At 42.9% G+C, this 23106-nt stretch overlaps 1 protein-coding gene across 5 annotated transcripts in view; it reads left to right on the top strand.

Moving 5' to 3' along the window:
• Positions 1–23106, top strand: part of HERC3 (HECT and RLD domain containing E3 ubiquitin protein ligase 3) — a 52641-nt gene that overhangs the window by 27006 nt on the left and 2529 nt on the right. For 2 of the 5 annotated variants that reach the window (XM_064449927.1, XM_064449929.1), the window contains 18 exons: positions 120–250; positions 870–1030; positions 1545–1621; positions 2347–2471; positions 3019–3078; positions 5461–5572; positions 6269–6458; positions 8159–8322; positions 8855–8968; positions 10222–10245; positions 10332–10421; positions 12186–12356; positions 12960–13103; positions 14446–14612; positions 15787–15853; positions 17643–17725; positions 20985–21168; positions 21927–22029. In XM_064449927.1, the coding sequence (XP_064305997.1) occupies positions 120–250; positions 870–1030; positions 1545–1621; positions 2347–2471; positions 3019–3078; positions 5461–5572; positions 6269–6458; positions 8159–8322; positions 8855–8968; positions 10222–10245; positions 10332–10421; positions 12186–12356; positions 12960–13103; positions 14446–14612; positions 15787–15853; positions 17643–17725; positions 20985–21168; positions 21927–22029 (2167 nt within the window). Of the gene's footprint in view, positions 1–119; positions 251–869; positions 1031–1544; positions 1622–2346; positions 2472–3018; positions 3079–3196; positions 3232–5460; positions 5579–6268; positions 6459–8158; positions 8323–8854; positions 8969–9337; positions 9487–10221; positions 10246–10331; positions 10422–12185; positions 12357–12959; positions 13104–14445; positions 14613–15786; positions 15854–17642; positions 17726–20984; positions 21169–21926; positions 22030–23106 lie in introns of those variants that run through there. The other 3 variants (XR_010372697.1, XM_064449930.1, XM_064449931.1) reach the window with 3 other exon arrangements.

Genomic DNA, 23106 nt, shown 5'->3' on the forward strand with positions numbered 1-23106 from the left:
CTTTGGAAATCCTCAACAATCTCTGCCTAAGCTTGGGCTTGTACTGGAACTGGAGTCAGAGAGATACTGCTGGGTTATGGGTCCCTAAATGGAGAATATGCTGTTTGGTTTGCTAACAGAGTGGAGGGGTGTTCACGTTCGGTGCAGGTTCCTGTGGACAACTGGGACATGACTCCATGAATGATGAAGTGAACCCCCGAAGAGTTCTTGAGCTAATGGGCAGTGAAGTATCCCAGATTGCTTGTGGCAGGTGAGTCCTGTGTGCAGTCAGGAATTTTCTTTCGTGGAGGTTAATGCTGACACTGAGCTTTGTAAATAGGGGAATAGTCTTGCTTCTGCATCCTATGTGCCAAAGCTAAGTTAGTTTAAATTTTATTTCCCATGAGAATTTTAAGGCCCTGTAAAGGAGTTTGTTTTTCATTTGGGGTTATTCCCTAGAGCTGTAACCTGGTAAAAGATACCTTTCCATCTTAATAATTCAGCAGGGCTTTAGAGCAGCAGCCCCTCTGGTCACAAGTTTCCAACTGTCTTTCTTGAAAAGAGAGCTAATAACACTGGTGCTGTGTTGCTGCCTTTTGATATGTACAAGCTTAGCAAATGACTGAGCTAATTCCATCAGCCCTATGCTGGCATGCACTGCTCTTTGTCACTTCCAGCTAAAGAGCTCCGTCCCGTAAACTGGTGCCATCAGGTGGCAAAAACTGAGCATTGGTGCTAGTGTGAAGATGCTGCTTTGCACCAGCTTCTGGCCTAGGGGAACCGAGAAAAAATTAGGCTGTGTGGTTGGTTTTTGTGTATTTTGGGTTTGGTGTTTTTTTTCCTTTTAACTGTTAAACAAGGCCCAAACTTTGTACCCTTCTCTATTACAGACATCACACTTTAGCCTTTGTGCCTTCTTCAGGAATGATCTATGCATTTGGCTGTGGAACAAGAGGCCAGCTGGGAACGGGGCACACTTGCAATGTTAAGTGTCCCTCTCCTGTCAAGGGTCACTGGGCAGCTCACAATGGTCAACTCTCAGGGAAACCTGGTACGTACTATGTGTGATTTGGAGTCACAAATAGACATAATTTCATTTCACCCATGTCTGCCTAAAGACATAGTAACATTGTTCTGTTAAAGTTCTTGGAAAAGAAATCCATGCTCCTGTCCCAAATGCACTATGGAAATTACTGTGTCACCTCTTGCTGTCTCTGTTAATGTATGCCCTCTCCGTTTCTTTTTTCATGGCAGAGCTCAACATTTGGTGACCTTGAGCCTTCATGAAATTGTACTAATACTGATTTCTGAGGACTTTGGTTTCCCTTTAAAACCCTCATTGCAGTTTAAAAGTTACAACTTTTCTTTCCTGCCAGGCCCTGTGTACCTCAAGAAAGTGCTACAGTGTTTGAGTTCCAAATGATTTCAGCCTGGCCTTCAAGGGACCCAGGTGCTCTTTGTAGTGTAAAGCCTGAGACACTGACAGTGCAAGTGTGGGGGGAAAAGGCACAGTAGGAACTTGCATTAATCAACTTCCAACACAACTGTGTGTGTTTCTTCAACAGATGCCTGCAAATATCACATTGTTAAACATATCTTCTCTGGAGGAGACCAAACATTTGTGCTTTGCTCCAAATATGAGGTAAAACAAATGAAGTATCTTCTCAAGTCTGCTCCCCTGTCCCAGCCTTCACAATGCATATTTTGTTTTGGTAATATCTCCCAAAAATGAAGTGTTACTTTGGAGTCCATTCTGCCTTACAAGCCTTACCAATATGACAGTTGTTACAAGGATTTACAACCTTTTAGGAGTGGCTGAAAGCTGCATGCCTTTAGAGGCATGTCAGGAAGACACTGATTTCAGTTGGATCAGCAGGGAGGGCAGTCCAGTCTCTCTTGCAGATTGGAACCAAGGGGCTGTTTACTTCCTGAGACACCGAGGTCTGCATATAGGGCCATGGACCACATACACTAGGGTCTTGTCAAGATACATGGGATGGAGGGCTGAACACTGAATTGGTTTTTCTGCTTCTGTCTTCTTTCAAGAAGTGTTTGACATACACTTGAGACATGGAAATAGGTCTAGAATAAATGTACTAAGCCTGTAGTTATATGTGGCGGTATTTAAAAGGGCAAGGAAATTATATCCTGGTTTTTTCTTTTCTTTTTAACAGTGTATTTGGTGATGATCTTGTGTTTTTTCCATACCTTTCCTTCTGGACTTCTTAGTAATGCCACAGCTTCCTAACCAAACCCGTTCAGAGACCACACTAAGGAAGCTATCAATTATGTATAGAAAACAGATTATGAATAAGAAGAAATTGTTTTACAAGCCTTGTCTTTGCTGAAATCTGTATCTTCTCACAGAATTCCTTGCCTGCTGATGATTTCCGGACCATAAATGAAAAGCGTTACACCTGTTTAATAAATGATGAAACTATAGATGTCTGGAGGCAAAAGCTTTTAGAAAAGAACAGTTCTAATTCTGTCAAGTAGGTATTGTGGCACTGGACAAGCCTTTTGTTGAAAGTTTTATTTAAATAATTTTGTTGGCTTCCGTGCCATGCTTTCACTTGAAATTTAGCAGCCTTTTCAAGTGTGGTTCTTGCTCATATCCAAGGGGAGGACAGTTGCCAGACACAAGGCTGCCAGATTAGAGCCTCCGAGCAAAACCAAAGGAGTTTGAGGCTGCCTCAGAACACTGCAAATGGTGGGTGGGAAATGGATTTTTAAAACTGACCTTCATTGTGTGCTTAGAGTTAATAAAAAGCAGCAAGAACTTGTGAACAGACTGATTAAATTCCTTCCCCTGCGTGCCTGCTGCAAGAAAGGCAGACTAGGTGGAAAGGAGGTGCTGCTAACATCCCTCCTTTCAAAGAGGGGTGTTACATGATTGTGAATGAACAGCTTACCCTCTGTGCCTCCGAAGGGGTGATCCTGACACTGTTTCCCATAGAAAGAGGAGAGCTGAAGAGATTTACTGGGACATCTGTTCATAACCTCTATCTCTGTTTTCTTTTGTATTCCTGCTGCAAACAGTAATGTTGTTCAGATACTGTCCTCAGCTGCCTGCTGGAACGGAAGCTTCCTGGAGAAGAAGTAAGTGGCAAACAGAGTCCAAAAGTGTGACTTTCCCTTGAAGCAGGCTCAAATCCCTTTTACTTCACTCACTGCTGCAGTAGGATTTGATTTTTTTTTTTTTTTTTTTTCTGATCAGACAGGAGACGGGGTCAGAGAGTGTCCACTAAAGAGGTGGGTGGTCAGAGCTGGGTAAGGAAGGCAAATGGTCTAAGAAAGTACGTGGTGAGTGTACTGTAAGTGGCAGAGATTCCTTGGACTTGTCACAAATGTTATTTTTCCTTGTGAAATTAATATCAACATCTTTAAAAGAGAGGGATAGGGATATGACATTAAAGGAAGTGGGTGATGCCAGGTATCTGAATAGTCTCTTACCCAGCTGAGATAGCTGGTGGGGTCTGGTGCATGTGGAGGTATACTTCGACACAGGCTGCTCTTGAAAAGTACTTCTGGGGTAGTATGGAAGCACCTTCCTTTTAGGTGACATCAGTTGTGGAAAGTTTTGTGCTCCTGCTTACGAAAGCAGGAATTTTAAATGAGTGCAACCAACAATAGGTGGTGACAAGGTTGTAATATGCATAGCTGAGTCAAAGGCTGTGGGTTGGAAAGGATTGTGTTGGCTGTGTCTGTAAATGCTGGGGAGGTAACAGCATAAGATGAGGAGGAGGAGAAATTTTTTTATGGTGATGTGATGAGTAAATGACCTGTAACTAGGTAAAGAAAAGCTTTGCTACTCTGAGTAATCTTTGAATAATGTTTTCCAAGAGCAACTTGAAAAAGAAAACAATTTACTCATTATTGTTGCGTTTTTCCACTTGTCCAATGGTTTCTTCTTTAGTGTTATGACAAGGCAGTGTGTAACTGCATCAGGAGAGTTGTCATGCTGGTTTGAAACACTTATTGAGATTATCCAAGTTGAGTCACTGTAAACAGTTCCATGTCTCCTTTGAATGTGGAAATGGGTGGAGTTTGACTTCATTGTCCCAGTGCAGTTCTCATTCCACTTAATGATGTCTTGGCTAGTGTAGGACTCAACTTCACAGAAAATATTTGACCAAATGAATGAAAAAATTTGAAGCCCTCAGACGCTGAAGCGAGACTGTATTTAACCATGTACTTTTATATGTGAAGTCTTGTGTCACAGTGCACTTGAAAGAAATATCCTAGAATACCCACCCAGTATCCCAATGCCATATAGGCCTGTTTGCAATACAGTGTTGTGGTACACAGGGTTAGATGGAAAACCAGCTTTTCTATGGCTGTGAGACAGGGCACGCTCCAATACTACTTCTGCACATTGCAGCCTGAAGTGCTCCGTACTGCGTTGTGACCCTGAGGAACTGTTTCCAGCCTGGTGCCGGTGCTGTTATGGAAATAGCCATTCTATTACAGTAGGCTATGTTTAGCGTCTCATATTGTTAGAGCCACACCAGCAAACTGACCAATGCATCCCATCTTTAATAGCTGCCTTTTCCCTCAGAGCGTCTAATACAGCACAGTATCAGAGGAGTAGTGACAGACTTGGGAAATCCTTTATGTCAATGGAATTGTAGCAGTGACCTTCTTTACTAGCAACTGCAGTGTTTTATGTGCATCTTGACTGCAGACAATGGTGCTGAGGGCCTCTCCTTCAGATGCTGATCATGCTGTAGACACTGAGCTAGGTAACTTACCTGCTGGCCTGGACATTGAGTGTTGCTAGATCTGGCTGTTAGGCTATTGTCCTCTGCCGGCTTGCCTTCATTATCCCTCTTACGCAGGTAGCCTAAGTGAATTACTGCCTTTCAAGCACATCAGAAAGGACTGCCCATGTTTCTTGCAACTAAAGACCATATGAAGACTGTTCTTAGCTGTGCAGTGTTTTGATTGTGGTCATTGTTTAGTTTTAGAGAATTTGAGTGGAATTGCTAAAAAGCTACTTCGAATATCTTCCCCCATTTTCTTTCAAAAGCCCTTATCTGATATTCCCCTATATAGCAGTCAGTGTTGTCTTATGCATTACTCTTCCCTTTCTTACTGGGTGTGATTACACAGATTTTGCTATAAAAGCAGTGTGTATGAAGACAGCAGAAGACCCTGATAAATACATATTTTTATAGGGTTTTAAGCAGTCTGGCCTGTCTAGGCAGGCTCTTAATGAAGGAGTCCTGGGGAAATAAAAGATTTCAATAAAGTGTTTCTCTGCAAGATTCCAAACCCTAACCAAGGCCCAGAGGAGTTCAGAAGGGAGAGATGTCCATCTTGTCCTTAGCAAGAAGATTCTAACTTCTGCTTTGTTTCTAGTCTGGTTAATTCCCTAGAGGTCACTTCTCCTTTGATTGCTCTCAGGCCATGCCAATACACAGGTAACGGTGTCTTTTCCTTAAACTTAAGCTTGTCTGTCTGGGATTTTTTTTTTTAAAGAATTGATGAACATTTTAAAACCAGTCCGAAGATCCCAGGGATTGATCTGAACTCCACCAGAGTGCTGTTTGAGAAGCTGATGAACTCTCAGCACTCCATTCTTCTAGACCAGGTATTGCACTTTTGGGGTTTTGGATACTGAAGGGGAAATAAAGGTTTGGCTCTCTAATGTGCAGGTGACACAGCTTTTTTTGGGGAAGGGTTATACTGCAAATCTGCAGGCCAGATCCTTCATGGTATCAGTGGATACTTTTCTACTGACGTGGGCTGATTTTCACCTTCTCAGAATGTGTCTAAGACTTGTTTTTAAAAAAGCTTTATCTCATGGCATTTAATACTTGAAATAACTGATGAAGTTAATTCTGTGTGTTATACTTGTAAATAATGACTGTGCTCATTTATTGCCTGTCAGGAGTTGAGTACTTCATGGTTGTATAATTTATCCTGACTCAGAGGATTTCTCTCACAAATGCAGAGCTGTGAGATAAAATTGTATATTCCCCTGCCCTTTTAAAATCTATAATTTTAATAGGTTTTTAACTCTGGGTTTGACTTTTAAAGCAGGGATGTGACCTTAACAAGAAGGGTTAACTAACCTCTGGCCAGCCCTGGGAAAAACAAATGTTTATGCGTTTCAGAAAAAATCAGTTTAGTCCTATCCTATGGAGTGTTCTTAAGAGATCTTCAGCAAAAGCTGTTAAGTCTACCCATGCTGAGTGTGCTTCATTTCATCAGTTCTTACACACCTACCTCGTAGGTGCTCAGTTACCCGGGATTAGTTGCTTTCTTTTGTCTTGTTTTCCTCTAGATACTGAAGAGCTTTGAAAGTTTTTTGATTCCTCAGCTGTCTAGCTCACCACCAGATGTCGAGGCAATGAGGATCTATCTGATTCTCCCTGAATTCCCACCTTTTCAAGACTCAAAGTATTATATCACATTAACACTTCCTCTGGCAATGGCTATTCTGCGCCTAGATACCAACCCCAGCAAAGTTCTTGGTAAGAGGTTGGCCTTTAAGATGCATGTTGCTCTCAGTATCCAGCTGGGACACAAAGTGTTGTCTTTAGGTTTTTCAGTCATGTTTTTGTGTTGGTTTAATTTTTCTGTTGCAACACCTGCAATGATAATGGGTATTATTTGTGGTATAGTGTTGTTCTGAAGTGGTCACCTCTAAAAAGCAGCTGGGACCCAAAAGCATTCAAGGAGTCTTCCCTCCAAAACCTGTGCTCCCATGTAAAAGAATTATAAACATAAAATTTGAATTTTAAATGTGAACAATGAGGAAATGAAGAATGTGCTGTACAGGTAGGATATGGGAAGTTAGTTACAATAATATAAAATGTATGAAATTCATGGTGGTGTGGATAATAAATGAGAAAGAAAAATTCAGGTTAAGAATTGTATTAATTTAGAAATAAAATATAATTTCAAAGAACACTTACTAGGATGTTTAATCTGATTTACCTTATCTAGTTTACCTACATTCAGAGACTCAATTTCAGATAAATTATGATGCCTCTCTGAACATAGATTTTGTATATCTTGAAGATTAAAGAATCTTACTCTAAAGTTTGTCCACATTAGAATATCCTTTCTGTATAAGGTAAATAAAAGAATATACTAAACATAATAATATAAAGTTATCTTGTCCTATAGAAGGTGCAGAAAAACCTATAGCTGGTCTGTGACCAAGCTGAACACCCCAGCTCTTCTCCCACTTCTGAATCTTCTAATTTCTGCTAGTATTACTTCCTATGGGCTCATTTTAAGCTGAGCAGAACATATGCTGCTTAATGATTGTTATTCATGTTTGCTAAGCTATTACTTGTTATCTTACTCTGTTTCTTAAGGTTATCTTATACTAAATCTCATACTATTATGTAAAATGCTATGTAATGCATTCAGACCTCCAGGAGCATTGCTCCAGTGAAATTTATTTTGAGGTTTAGTGATTTTATTTTGGTTTTTTTTTTTTTAATTCAAAGAGGCTTTGGAACCTAGTTTCTTCTTCTAGTCAGCCTATGTAGTCCCATGTGATTGTTTTGCCTACCAGATCCATTGTGCTGATGCTTGAGAGGATAAACTGGTGTTTGTTTCTAACAGTTGACATGATGATTTCCCAGGCTTCAAGTTCTACTTGTCAGGTGGATTGGTTCTAGTAAAGAAGCCAATAGTTAGGGTCCCTTAGGAGGAGAGGTGAGGGTTACCTGTCCTTGGCAAGAAAGAAATCAACCTTTCTAAAGAGGGGGAGTTCAGACCTTTAGTGCAGATGTGCCAGGTGACACGCTCTGACACCTATTAAAGTATGTGGTACTATGGAGAATTGCCCAGGCAACTGCTTTCTTATCGTTCATGAGACAATGGTTTTCCTGCAAGGTCACAGTATGTCGAATACAAGATACTGGAAACTGTATCTTGAATTGAAGGTTGAAAAACCTTGAGTTCAGGTGCTCATGCTGATCAGGGATTGGGGGTTGGTAATGACTGGGGTGGTTGTGTGAGAGTGGAAAGGGAAGAGCTTTGCAATTTCTGGTATCTAGCTGACTCTGGGCTCACTTTCCTGTTGCCACAGTTAGGGAAGGTTTTTTTTTTTAAACAATCTGTAGGTGTGTTCCCCTACTTGCAGCTGTTACCACTTATTTAGGGGTTACTCTGGCCTTTAATTCAGGATTTATATTGATGTTTCTCTGCTTTCCAGATAACTGGTGGTCTCAAGTGTGCCCAAGATACTTCCTCAGGCTAGTGGACCTCTATAAAGGTGCAGTTGTTTACCTCCTCAGTGGAAGAAAGACACTGTTGATCCCAGTCCTGTTCAGTAGCTACATTACAGCTGCTCTCAGACTTCTGGAGAAACTCCACAAGGTAAGAGGAAAGCCTGGGTGTGCGTTGGCTCAAGATGATTCAGTCTTGTCTGCCCTTTGCCAATTGGCAGGGCCAGAGTGGTCGTGGCCCTGGCTTGTGAGCTGTGTCATTGTCCACCAAGACACCACGTGGGGAAGATGTTAGTGGTTTTCCTGAATTCAAGGTACCTGAAGGTTGTTTAGTCCTGTCTCAAATGCTAGGAAAAACTTACCCTAAAGAATGCTGCTGCTGAGCCACCAGACTGTGCGCCCTGTGGCATCACAAATGCCTGTCTCATGATGCTTTCTGCTCCCACTGTGTTGGTGCTGTGGTTAGTCTGGATGAGGAAGAAGAGGGAACTAAAATAAATTAGACGCTTATCTCGAATCTTCTTGGTCTGTAGTAGAATATAAGGGACTATGTGTTTCTGCAAGACTTTCTGGGGCCTATTGTTGCAAGCTCCTATAATTGATTTTATGAAAGCAAACTTGCGTGTTGTAAGAAAAATGCTGAATGTATCCATGTTTTGAAAAACATCAGTTTTCTTCACCAGGTAAATCAGAAGGTGAGACACATAGAATATGATAAGTTTTATATCCCTGAGATTTCCAGCTTGGTGGACATTCAGGAGGATTATCTCATGTGGTTCTTGCATCAGGCTGGAATGGTAAGAAGTTTTATATATATTCATTGAAGTAGTTATCCATGTTTGTGTCTCTGGTTGTAGAGATCTGCATTTTTAATATCATTAATGAGTGTAATGTATTCAGTATAGGAGCATCTATATGTTAAGTCTCTCAGATTTGGACACTCAGTGGCTTGACAAAGTTGACTTAAAATAAGGCTGTCAGAGCTGGAGCTAACAATATTTACCTAATGCTTGCAACACTATCTGTGATTATTCATGTGAATCTCATTCAGTCCTTGGACAAGGGCATTAATTCAGTCACTGGATCCTTTTAATGTAATTGAGACCTCAGGAGCCAAATCCTATATTCTAAAATTATAATTTTTACCCTTTACTTCTGCTGTTTAGGCAGGTATTGTGAATAATGTAGCCAGTGATCTTAAAATGTTGCTCTGTAAGAGGAGTCAGTGTGGCGTTCTGGCTAGGGGACTGAACCAAGACTCAAGAGATGTGGGTTCTATTCCTGGCTCTTCCAGTAACCTGCTGGGTGATCTTGGGTAAGACCCTTCACCTCTTTTATGCCTCACTTTCCCATCTGTAAGAAAGGAGATAACTAATCTGAGGGCTGGAATATTCTCTGTAGGAACCCAGTGAGATTAATTGTAGCAAGGAAAGGCATCCCAAGTGTGAGAAAACACCAAAAAACATGTGCCAGGGGATGCTGCAAGAGTAAAACCTGACTGTAGCAAGAATTTCTGTGTGTGTTTCTGGACTTTCTAAATGTTGTGTGCTGTGTCCCCTGTCCCCCACTTTCCATCACTTAAATAGTGCTTAACTGTGCTTACTTTCAGTGAGCAGAGCAATAATTGCCTCAAATTAATTTAACAGTGATAGTTAAAAATGTACCAATATGGCTAATGAGAGGAGTAATTTGCATTGCAGGAGTGGTCTTACATTGTCATGTTGTGGCCCCACGGTCTGTCTTGTTGTTTCATATGGTCTCTGCCTTGGGGGTAGTTTTCTTCATAAGAGAAGTTTCACTTACGACAGGCTAGCACAGGCTTCTGTGCCAGTTAGTCGTCATTGTAATGTTTGATGCAAGTTTTGAATTAGACTTGTGAGTTTTGTAGAGAAGGAAGTCCCCATGCTTTTCTTTAAGAGGAACAAAACAGGGTTGTTTGTGCCACAGGAGAAAAATTTTCTTTGGGTCACCTTTGAACTAGTCTGTCCAAAAAAATGCAAGAGACAGAATCAAAAGAGTAAGACTTTTGTATTTCTCTTTTCCTTCACAGAAAGTAAGACCATCTATCATGCAGGTAAGAAAATTGTTTTTCATGACACTTCTTTAAATAAGTGCTATGGAAGCTGTAATTAGGAACCAATCTACTTGCCTTTCTTTCAGGATGCTGTGACACTCTGTTCTTATCCTTTCATCTTTGATGCTCAGGCTAAGACCAAGATGTTACAGACAGATGCAGAACTACAGATGCAGGTAATCCTTCTGTCTCCCAATTTTCCTGCCCTATTTCTTTTTTTTTTTCCTGCCTTTTGCATTGGTGCCTGCAAGGAAAGGACTTTACTGGGAGTTAGTATGTACAGCGCTTTGTTTCCATGATACGGGAGAGCACAGCAGCTGGAGAACCTCCTTGTCCTGGATATTGCAGAGGCAGTGCTTGATGTCTTTCACTTCAACGTGTTTGGTAACATCAGAACTGCCAGATGTGCATGTGGTGGAAATTTAAACTGTGTAAGGAAGGAATGCTTGTGTATTTGTGATAGTTAGTCCAAGGACAAGAAGTAGGGTGAGGTATCTGTCAGAGGACCTGTGAGGCTGGAAATGTAGATAAGCTTTCAGGTAAGTGGGCACTTCTTTCAAGTTTCTGCCTGGTGCAGGAGGAGTAGTTGTCAGAAGTGAAGGTTGAAGACTGACTCCTGACACTGCTTGTGGTTGCAAGCAGCAGCTGTTGTCAGCAGCTCACCCACCCATCTGCAGAGAGGAGTGCAGACCTGAGGCTTCCCAAGAGTGTGTTCACAGCAGCTGTTCAGCTCCAGCACCCTAACCCTGCAGGTGGCAGCCAAGCCAGCTCACAGCCAGGCTCTGACAAGGACAGCTGGCCTCTGTGCCAATGTAAACCTCCCAGTGCCAGACACTGCTCATGCAAGTGACTCCTGGGAGGGGCAAAGCCTTGGGCACTGGTCCCTCATCCAGTGCAGCTGGGGTCTAGGACTAGTCCCATCCTCTGTGAAACAGGTTTGCCGAGGTCCTTGGTTTTCAGGTTCCTTCAGGGTGGAAAACTGTCATCACAGTTAGTCGTGGCCATGGTGCTGGTTCCATGTAATACCCATCTCTTAGCTTTTCTGTAGCAGCTTGAACATATAGCCTGCAGTAAGGCAGAAGAGTCTTGGCCTACACTCAGAAGCTGGAGTCACCTTCTGCTTTCATTTTGCCACCCTCTTCTGTGTATTTCCAGCTGCTCAGTTTGTGAGCAGTGGACTGCTTGAGGAGGGCATCTACCCTGTCTTGGCAGGACAGCAGGCTGGTCAAGGTTTTGCTGTTCTGAGAGATAGGATCTTTATGAAGACAACCACTTAGAGGCCAAAGAAACCAGTACTTCTGAGTGCTGGAATGGAAGAAGCCTGGTTCCAAGTGGATTTCTGTCACAGGGTCAACTGACTTTAAACTGAATTTTCAAATGTAGATTTGCCACTTACTGTGGATGATGCATGAGATTGAACATACTATGTGTGGTCAAAGCTTTGACTGGACTTCGTGCCTTACCCAATGCCAGAAAATCCATGTAGATGGGAGCTTTGGTATGTGATGGGTTCCCTGGTGCCTTGCAAGACGCGGTTAACTCCTCGCCTGGTATGTTAGTAACGCTGCTCTCCCTTGTGGACTCTTATCAGGGTTGTGTTCACATGGAGTTTCTTGACTCAATAAGAGCATCAGTAAAGTGTCTTTCCCACGCACCTGCCTCATGTGAAAAAACTGTTCAGGAATTTGATCTCTCTGCTCAAATTTGGTGAATTGATCTGTGGACTCAAAGTGTTGGTGTGGGAAACGGAGGGGCAGGCAGGTAGGCACACACGCGCACACACTTGTACAGAGTGAGTACATAATCCTTGTACCCTGGGGAAACCAAACTAAAAGAGTAAGGAAGAAAGGAACACCAGGTGCATAGTTGTTAACTGTTTTCCTTTCATAGGAAGAAAGGAGCTGAGCAACAGCTGTTTTTCACCCCTCTCTTATTTATAGGTTGCAATAAATGGTGCAAATTTGCAGAATGTCTTCATGCTTCTCACCCTGGAGCCTTTACTGGCCAGAAGCCCTTTCCTGGTACTTCATGTTCGCAGGAGTAACTTAGTCGGCGATGCTTTAAGGGAGTTGAGCATCCATTCAGATATTGATTTGAAAAAGCCTCTTAAAGTAAGTTTTCCCCACACCTTTTAGCACCTTCTTATCCAGCTGACACTTCTGCAGCCTTTCAGCCCTTCATGTTACCACTTCACCAGTGTACAGTGGCTTATCTGTAGGTATAGCATATAGGGACACTTGATCTAATCAATGTAGGGGTCGAGTCTTTCTCCTCTCGGACTCCTGGAGTGTTTTGGCAGTGGACAATTTACAATAAGGCTAGGATGGGGTTTACTCTCTCTTCCTGGTGTGTCTACTGTATAAGGGGTGGGGGAGGAAACATTTCTATGGTATTATGCAGTCTGTTTTGCTCTTCTGCAGGACATCTGAGAGGTTGCTACAAAATTCAGCAGCTGCTGTCATGTTGCTGCTTCTCTTATTGGGAGGACAGGTGGTTATTTATGGCTTGTGTAAGGAGTTAAACATTTTCAAAATATCTCATTTGCCACCCCCTGTTCCCTTTCCCTCCCTGCAAGCAGAGCACTGGAACAGGCTCATGGGTTGTAGTGGGTTCGGGCATGTTAGACAAATGGCTCCGCGTGGCTCCCAATTAGAAAGATGTGGTTTGCTCAGTCTCGGCTCTGCATCCCTGTTACTGACCTGCTTTTTCTGCAGGTCATCTTTGATGGTGAGGAAGCTGTTGATGCTGGAGGAGTGACAAAGGAATTTTTCCTCCTGTTATTAAAAGAACTCCTCAACCCCATCTATGGCATGTTTACTTACTACCCAGAGTCAAACCTGCTGTGGTTTTCAGACACGGTAAGCCATTGCCCTTTATATGTCCAGGTTGAAATAATATGCTGCATTAAAATCAAAGTCAGTGGCAAACTATGGGAAAGAAGTGATCTTCCTCTCATTTTTTTCGACACACGATACAATGTGAGCTCTATTTTCTGTCAGTAGAAATTAGTATAGGTCCATTAACTTTAGTAGAACAGTGGTGATTGTGCCTGTTAAGGAGTTGGCTCTTTCTCTTTATTCTTATCCCATAATAAGACTTGCATTAAGTATCAGATGACAGTTAATAGAACTCTTATCACAAATGTGATAATCATGTGCTGTTTTACAGAACCAGAGGTTTAGGTCGTAATGGCATTAGAATTCTGTACTTCCCTTGCTGTTCACGTAATAGCAACCAATCCACTTAGTCATGCATCGCTATCACCTTCAAGGTCTAAACTTGTTAATGTTTTATGTGAGGAAGGTCTTAAATGGCAAGAAACACTGTTTGTAATAAAGTTGGTTGGTTTTGGAAGGGTGTGGAGTGCAAGTTCTGTACCTGTCAGATAGCATTGTGCTGGAGGTGGTGGTTTATATCCCTTGTTTCTTCACCTGCCTAGCCAGCAAGATGGAAAATGTTGTCAGTCTTCCCTTAAGGTGTAGGTGCCCTGGTGGGAGTTCTTTTCATTTATTAATTACATTTTACAAGGAACAAAATCACATGGCACCTTTTGCAACTTGTAAACAGTATTACAGAGCAATTCCTTCTCGTGTTTTTGTAGCATTAACAAGTCTTTTGACACTAAGAATAATGACAGTGTAATTTCAGCACTGAGAATGAGAGTCATGTATTTACAACATTTAGCAAATATAGGCAGCCAGTCTGTGACTGACATACTAGTGTGAGAGTAAATATGCGAAGGAATGAAGGCTGGTATACCAACACCTATGTTGGCATATTTTCCTGGGTGGCACTGTGGTTATACATAAGCTTTTAAAAGAAAACAGGATGGGTGATAGGGAGAGAATTGTTAACACATTTCCTTGCACTACATAGACAGCAAATGTCAAAGCTTTGTTAATGTCTAAATGCAGAGGTATGTAAAAAGGAAATAAAAGGCAGATAAGGTGGAAAGCAGCTGTTGCTGTTTCCACAGCTAATCCTGGCTTACAAAAGCAATAGGGCTTGGTTTCTGAATCTTCATTTCTGTGCCACACTCCAGCAAGAAATTCACAACCAAACTGGGACCTGATTGGAGCGCTCTGATTCTGTCCCAGTTGGAGAGGCAGGGGCTGGCTTCTTTGCACATGGGGGAAAGGGTGCTGTGCATCGCACCCATGACAGTCTCTCTCATCAGGACTTCTCTGTGTGGTTTTGCAGTGTTTTGTAGAACACAACTGGTTTCACCTGATTGGCATCATATGTGGTCTTGCAATATACAACTTCACAGTGGTAGACCTTCACTTTCCTTTGGCTCTGTACAAAAAACTCTTGAATGTGAAGCCCTGCCTAGAGGATTTGAAGGAGCTATCCCCTACAGAAGGAAGGTATGAAAAACAAAATTTGCAGCCTTTCTGGGAAGGGAGACCATCCACCTGAGAACAAGAAATGCCAAATTGGGTAAAAGCTGTTCAGTAAAACATCTCCTGATCCTTTTGAGTGACTGATTAATTAGGGGCACTGTCATCCTAGCAAAGTACATATGCCAGGGTGAATTTCATGTAAGACTTCTCTCCTGCATGCTGTCAGATCCATCTGCTTAGGCTGTAACCTCTGTACCCACCTTTCTGACCCCCAGAAACTGGATATCAACACAGCTGAAAGATACCTACCGCACTCCTTTGAAAACAGCGGGGGGGGGGGGGGGGCCTGTCCCTCTACTGTGTGATTGCATGCATGATCGAATCCTAGCCTCAGCCTTTCCCCCAGCCAGGCCTGGGTTAGTGGCAGATCCGCTGCGTGTCTCATGGTATAGTCCAGGATGGGAACTGTGTGTAGAATGTGAACTGTCCCATCCCTGAAACAGTGTAACTCTGGCCTGCTCCCGTGCCAGGAAGAAGGGAGTTGAAAGGAGTGAAGGAACGACATCATCTAGATGATGTATTGAATCTTTTCAGCCCAGTTGCATGGGGATATTGGTCCCCTCTGACACTGAGAGGTTAAGATTGCACTGTCTGACTGCTGTCATCTTTTATTCTGAGTTGCTGTCTGATGTATCTGCACAAAGGGACAGCTGTATTTAGTAAGAACGAGATAAAATGCCAGGAAGATAGCAGCAGGATTTTGAGGGTTAGGAGAAGAATATTTTCTACATAATTGAGGATACAGTTATAATCCACCACCACCCTTTCTTCCTCCACTCCCTGGGACCATCGTGCAGTGGTGGCATAAATATCTAGCACTCTCTAAGAATTAGGAATGTAATTCGATTCTAAGGCCAGGATCATTAAAGGGAATCCATGAACTACTATATGGGCATGGACTATATTGATAATTTGTGTGGACTGGCATTTATCCTGCTTCTAACAAATACACCTCAGATAAGAGGTGCTTTCTTTCATACCCTTTCAGGCGACTCAGAGATTCTCTCTTGCAATCCTGTTACCCAGATGTATGATGCTGTTTGTTTGCTGAATTTCTTTTCCCCTTAAGATGTATGGCTTTTTGAATATCTGATTTTTTTTTTCTTGCTTCTTATTTCTTTCCCGACCTCTCATGTAGGAGTCTTCAGCAACTTTTAGATTACCCTGGGGAAGATGTAGAGGAGACATTCTGCTTGAATTTTACAGTAAGATGCACTTAACATATCAGCTCTGTGATTGCTATGGTAGAGTTGAAGCCCATCTACTTATTCATGTATATTGTGGTTGATTCCAAACTATGCCTGTAGCACATGCCCCATGTTAATGTTAAAATGTTAAAATTCTTTGCTGTTAGCTCCTTTGTTCTTTTGTATATGGTCATGAAAACCAAGCTAGTAAGTAGATTAAGCAGAACAGTTTTCAAAATAGCCTTTTCACTGTGGCATGTGACTTACATGCCAATGGCCAACTTCTCACATTAGTGAGAAGTAGATTCCTGAGTCCTCCTTGAAAATGGAAGTTAGGCTTTCACATCACTAGGTCAACTCTTGAAATGCTAACACAATTCAGAATTTTCCTTGTTGTAATAATATTAATACTTTTTTAACCTAAATTTGTATTGAGTGTGCTTGGTCAGACTGACTTAGAAACAGAACGCTGGAGACTATTGCTAGGAGACATGCTGAGGTAGTCAGCTTCCTTGTGCTACTGTGGCAGTAAAAGTATTTTTTTTCTAGTTAGTAACCTAGATGCGATAGTTCCCATTACACAGTGGAGATTCCGTGATATTAAGGGCTCAATCTTCAATGTACATTGGAATATCAGGTATGTCCCTCATCATGTGCGAACCTCTAGAACCTCACAAAGAGATACAGTGTCATTATTCCCCAAGCTATGTTCTCCTCTGACTTGGGCAGGTTAAGGGCTTCTGTGTTTCAATGTCTTTGCTTTAAAGTCCTGATGCTCTAACAGGTTACGAGTGATGGGCTCATCCTGAGCTTGATCTGAGTTCTTGGCGCTCTGTTCAGGGCCTGCCTGGGGTGAAAGCAAGGTACCAGAAAACACTGCTACACACTGTGAAGAAAGTCCTTGCTGACTAGGATAGTGTTGCCCATTTCCTTGTTTCATTAATGAGAACACAAACTCTCTTGGATCAAACTTACCTCTGGAGTGAGTCATACCTGGGTCTGGCTGTCTCATGCAGGTCAGAGCTGCAATTCAGGATGAGGCAATGAAGCCATAGTGATGATGATGCAGACTAGTAAAAAAGAATACCTTTGAAGTAACAATAAATCTTTCTCCAAATTCTATTTTCACAAAAAAGGGCATTCTTACTTTCTTGCAAGATATACTGCATAGTATATAAAGACATACAGATACATCTGCTAAAACTTTGAAATGAATAAATAACTGGTATCCCCAACTTTGACATTAACCCATCTTGCATGACAAAATCTGAGCCTCCTTTGTGTATGGCAACTTGAAAATTCACCCTTTTGCATTTTCTCTGCATGAACAATTTTGTGTGTACAGAATATATGTTTATTGGTGCCATCCTAGGCTAGGCAAAAGCAGGAAGCCATCTGTGGTCGTGCCATCTTGTAGTGAGAGCAGATGAATTAACCTATTGAACTATTATAAAAAAGGAGTCCTTTTTATTGCCTGAGCATGTGGGCTTAGTTAAATACAGCTTTTTTAGTTATCAATCTCTTAAGGTTTTTTTTTTTCCACGAGAAATTTACCTAAAAGAATAACTTCTTCCTTTCTGGGTTTGCATTTAGACTTAATAGCAGTCCTGCAGCAAATATAAATGTTGGAAGGTGGTGAAGCATACAGGGCATTTGGAGCAGAGGAAAAATGTTCTGCATATACCCTTTTCTCTGGCCTACCCTTCACATGCCTGTCATCAACTGTGAAAGAGAACTCTGTTTCTTTCTGCAGGCATATGGCCTGAAAAGTACTTCTGGTAAAATTAGTTTTCTGGGTTTTTTATAGATCTGCAGGGAAAGCTATGGTGTGACAGAGCAGAAGAACCTGATTGAAGATGGAGATAAAATTCTGGTGCAGAAGGACAACAGGCAAGTGAGGCATATGTGGGGATGGACTCACACTTGCGGTGAAGTCAGGTGCAATGTCACAGAAAATTTGACCGAAGTGGAATGTGGGATAAAATTAGAAGTCACTGTAAACAAATTGTAAGACCAAACAGTTACTGGGTGCCAGTGGCACTTGAATAAAAAGTAAGTTTTCATGATCTTTCCACCAATGTTTGGAAAATGTCCCACGCCTTTTTGGATGGACGTCTTCCCTGTAAAAGGCCTTCATATAGACCTTTGGCAGTTTTCTCATGGTAAATAGAGATTGCAACATGATTTTGGCCCTTGAAGATGAATCTCCATGATGGTTTAGAGAGAAACTGTAGTGACCGACAAAACTGAGCCTAGCAAACTTGTGTATGCTATTCATTCTGGAGCCGGAAACACTTTCCCTTGAGTACGCCTGATAGAGGACCACCATCCCTGATTAGAGCCATAAGGCCCTACTGTATGCAGATTCCTTTCCGTTTGACTGAACGCCTGAGAGTTATTACTAGCACAGCTACCATTTCCCCCACTTTTTTCTTCCAGCTGCTAAACTATTTTCTTCTCATAATCTTCTCGTAATTGGATTTCTACAAATGCCTTTATTACTTAAACCAGTGTTCAAATTATTTCTCTGCTGGCAAAACAGTGTGATCCAGTGACTAATCAGGAGCATGGTTAGGGGCTTGTGCTAGGATTGCTGAAGACCTTGCTGGCAAGCCTGGAGATGAAGTCATTTCCTATTAATCTGATTATTTAAAGAGTTCTGATTGTGTCTAAAGCCATTGCTGTAACAAAAGCTTTGTCTGTATTACCTTCTTACCTACTTTACTGCTGCCCAAAAGGGTGCAATTTTACAGCTAAATAGCTTCCTCCATGCAAAACCCACGTGGAGATGGAGCAGTGTAAGTGTCCCCCTGCAAAGAGAGCTTCAGGTAAACAGAATAGAGTTTATTCTACACTTGTGATAGAGAAGTAAAGATGAAAATGCCAGTGATAGTACCCTTCAGGTTTTTAGGCTGGGCATGTACACTCAAAGGAAGAAAGACCATTTTTCTACTGTGTGCCGTACTGGCCTGGGGGGAGGAACAAGAATTTTTAGCTGAGCAAATGTTTGGGACGAGCACCCAGGTTAGCTCCTGCCGCTGTTTATTAAGTCAGGATAGGCAACAGGAGAAGAAAATCCTTAAGGAGAAAGGCTAGTGCGTAGTTCCACTGGCTTAACACATTCCAAAATGCACTTGCTTCATCTTGACCAGAGTTTTGAACTCAAGCTAACCTCTAAATCCAAGTCTAGACATGACTGTCAATTCATCCACCTTAGTGTTTAATGACTTCCTCCACCCCTACACTTAGAGGCCAGGGACCAATTTACTGCCCTCCTGGCCTGAATAGTTTTACTGTGTGCATGTCTTTGGGCACTGCCCTTCCTGCTTGAGCAAAGTTCGCTGGGAACTGCAGAATGTACAGGACTGCTTTGGCTGAAAAATGCCAAGTAGGAAATGCCTGCATTTTCCCTTTCTCCTTTGGAGTTCATATTGGGTATCACAATATAAAATGTTCTTGATAAAGGGTTCATGACTGTAGTAACCACAGAGGTATTAGCAATAGTTAAGTGCTTAATCAGCTTGGATTTCCCTAATGCTCAGGTGACTATTAGGAAAATGACAATAAAACAAATGCACTGGAAAATAACTCTCCCTTTGCTCTATGATTTCTTATTCCAATTGCTCATATTTGTCTGTCTGCTTCCTTATTCTTTTTTTACTTCCTCATCCATCCCTCACTGCTTTTACATAACATATGCATTTAGAATTCCTCTACCAAAAGGTCAAAATACTTCTTTCAATTGTGACCTCCTCAGCTAGAGATTGAGATACCGGATTCTGTGGTGTTCCCTGATCAGCTTATCCTCTGAGTGCAGGTGTGAGCTGTTCTTAAATGCCAGGCAGACCCGACACCTCCACCCACAGAATAGTTTCCTGTCCCAGTTTGCCATGTTGGCTGGTGCATTATTGTCAGGTTTGTTTTTTTTTTTAAAAAGTCGGGTAACATTTAAGTCATTGCACAAATAAAATTCTAGTGTTGCACATAGATCCTGGTGCTCTGAGAATAGGAAAGAGAGTAGAATAAGGATGCTTAACCTCCTAACAAAATCCAGAGACAGGGTTTGGCCAGGGCCTGCCACAAGTTTCTTGCCAATGACTACAGAATGGTGTTTTTATTTTAATGCTGTTCTTGGGAAGCCTTGAAGCAAAACAGGGCTGTCATTCTGAGAGGAGTCATTCTCTTTGCCACGTACTCCAAATGCACACGTCCTGTATTTATTTAACCAGAGTGTGAAGGCTGAATAGGAAGGAGGCTTCTTAAGACTGTTTTCTTGCTCTCTAGTGAGGGGTGTTTCTTGATTTCTTTCGGTTGCTTTCTCTTTGGGGCCAGGAGGGAGGGAATTGGCCATACAGTGTCAGATCAAGACTTTTCAGAGCAGGATTTCCTCAGCCTGCTTCTAGGCTATGGCTTTGGCTTTAAAAGTGCTGAACCACTGGCAATACTTGTTGGGGACTGAGTCAGCAGCAACTGCCTCTGAAAATTCACAGGGCTTCTAACTAGGGCTCTGTGAGGCTCTTGGTTTTGGAAATGGTAGTCTTCTGGGCACTGTCTGTCTGATTTGGTTTCCTCTCCCCAGCAGAGCATGTGCTCACAGCAACCTGGCAGACTGTGGTCATTGCAGGTGGGCACAGAGCCCTGTGCTGAGTAACTCGAGACACCTGCAGACTGAGAAGGTGATTTCCTGGGCTTGCTAAATGTAGGGATGCAGGAGCTGGGCCCGGGGATGGACTCATTCCTCTGGTGACTGAATCCTGGTATTTGCTTAACACAGCCTCTGTGCACGCATGGATTCCCCGGGGAAGAGGGGTTTGTTCCTGACACCTCCCCAGCACTCGGCGTCATCCTGGCCCTGTGGGCAAATGGATGCAAGGCCGCTGGCTGGGTTTATTGGTAGCGCAGAGCCTGGGCTGCTGGGGGACCCCACTGTGCTGCTGCTGCCGAGGACTAAGACATATGGTGGTACTTGCTGCCTAGTACTTTGCCCAAGTTGCAGTGACTCAGTGAGAGGAGGACAGTAGGTTGAACCTGTTGGAGACTCATGCTTGCCAGATGTATTACAGGCAGAAACAGGAAAACTTAGCAGTGCTGTTGCTCAGGCATATGATTAAAAGTGCTTTCCTTTGCCTGCTCTCTCTCAATGTACTAGGGAAGAATTTGTTGAAGCCTACGTAAATTACGTCTTCAACCTCTCCATCCATGAGTGGTACACAGCCTTTTCCACTGGCTTCCTGAAAGTGTGTGGTGGGAAAGTCCTGGAACTCTTCCAGCCCACAGAACTCAGGGCCATGATAGTTGGAAACAGTAACTACAACTGGGAGGAACTGGAGGAGGTAAAGCTTCCCTCTTGTCATATTTTTCTTTTTTTTTCTTTTTCCACAAGTACCAGGATTGTGCAGTTGTATGAGGTGGACACTAGCCTGGGACATAAGATGCGATGAGCCATGGATGTCTTTTTTTTATGCTCCTTGTACACCTTGCCATCATTCACACAAAGTTTCTTACTGGGCTGTCCTGTGACTGATAAAGCTTAAGGAGGAAATTCAGGGTGCGAAAGGCTGGGGAGAAGGACTCCATCTCTGTTTATTAAGGATGAAACCTAAGGCTGAAGGGAAGAGACAAAGTCAGGGTCTCACCCACATAAAACTTGCTTCATTGCACAACGGCCAAAAGTACACAGCCAAGAGCTGAAAGGGGAATCTGGACTCAAATTAGGAGTTGTAACCTTTCAGAGTGCATAGATCAGCAAGCGGCTCTGTCTCAGCCTCAGCAGTAAAAGTGGCTTTGCAATGTGCAGAACACTTGATCCTGTTCAGGAGCACAGTCTGTGAACAGGTACTCCAGGATTCCTTGTGACACGTGTAATTAGCCGACTAGCTAGAAGCCTAATGCCTGCCTTCCACGTATTGCTGGGAGAACCCTTTGCTGGGTCTTTGAGCCGTGCTGTTGCCCATGACCCATCCTGTGCTCCATTTCATAACTGTCAGACATCGATCTGATGTCAGACACCAGAAGAGATCAGGTCTGGTTTCTGCTTAGTCTTTGCTTTCTAGTGCCAGATGAAATGATGTGCCTTTTTGTTTTTTAATAGAGCGCTGTCTATAAGGGAGACTACACTGCGACACACCCAACTGTGAGAATGTTTTGGGAAACCTTTCATGCATTTCCCTTGGAAAAGAAGAAGAAATTTCTCTGTAAGTATCTTGCAGTGGTGCAGAGTGTCTTGTGAAATTGAGCCGTGGGAGTGTCTGCAGAGCTCCAGGGTTATGGCACATTGCATTAAGTGCTAGAAGATGATCCTGCATGAATGGCTATCCCCTGAGTTATCTGCTAGTCAGATGGTATATTTTCTCCCTCTCTTGGTTTTTTCGTTTTGTTCATTTTTACCCTCAAAATCACTGGGTGATATCTGCAGTGCAAGATTCAATGCAGTCTCTCACAAGGGAGTGCAGTATCCATCGGTTCTCATTGCCAGGAGGCAAATTCATAGCAGTCCTTAGTGCCCACGCTTAATCTGGGATTCTGTGATTCTTCTGCAGGCTGAGCCTTCAGGCATTGCAGCACTCTTCTCTTTAAGGGTAACGGAGCAGTGGTAGGGTGACAGCTGAGTGGAGAAGCTAGTGTATAATGTGACAGGAAAATGAGACTGAATTGGTGTGACTGGTAGCAGATACCTCTCCTCCTGATGGTGGTCTCCTCCTGCTAGTATGGTGGGTGGTGTGCTGAGAAGAAATAATCCCCCGCAGAAGCGGCCTTGGGAAGTGCATGTCTGTGTGTGCTGCTTCAAGTGTCCCAGCCACCCACAGATCTGAGCGGCTTTGTGGGGGTCACTTTATTTGGGGACAAAAGGTGAGACTAGGAGAAATACATGGTTTTAAGGGTAGGTGGTTCTGAGTTTGTTGCTACAGTCAGCAACTTTCACTCCCCTGGGAGTGCTGGTGGACACCAAGTTGACCGTGAGCCAGCAATGTGCCCCTGCTGCAAAGAAGGTGAATGGTATCCTGAGCTCCATTATGAGGGCTGTTGCCAGCAGGTTGAGGCAGGTGATCTTTCTGCTCTGCCTGGAGTACTGTGCCTAGTTCTGGACTCCCCAGTGTACCAGAGACATCGACATACAGGAGAAAGACCAGCAAAGGGCTGCTAAGATGACTGGGGGAGTGGAGCATGTCTCCTATGAGGAAAGGCTGTGAGAGCTGGCACTCTTCAGCACAGAGAAGAGAAGGTTCATAGGGGACTTCCTCAGTGTATATGAATACTTGCAGGGAGGATGC

The sequence above is a fragment of the Phalacrocorax carbo genome, chromosome 4 (genome assembly GCF_963921805.1).
Source record: "Phalacrocorax carbo chromosome 4, bPhaCar2.1, whole genome shotgun sequence".
NCBI lineage: Eukaryota > Metazoa > Chordata > Aves > Suliformes > Phalacrocoracidae > Phalacrocorax > Phalacrocorax carbo.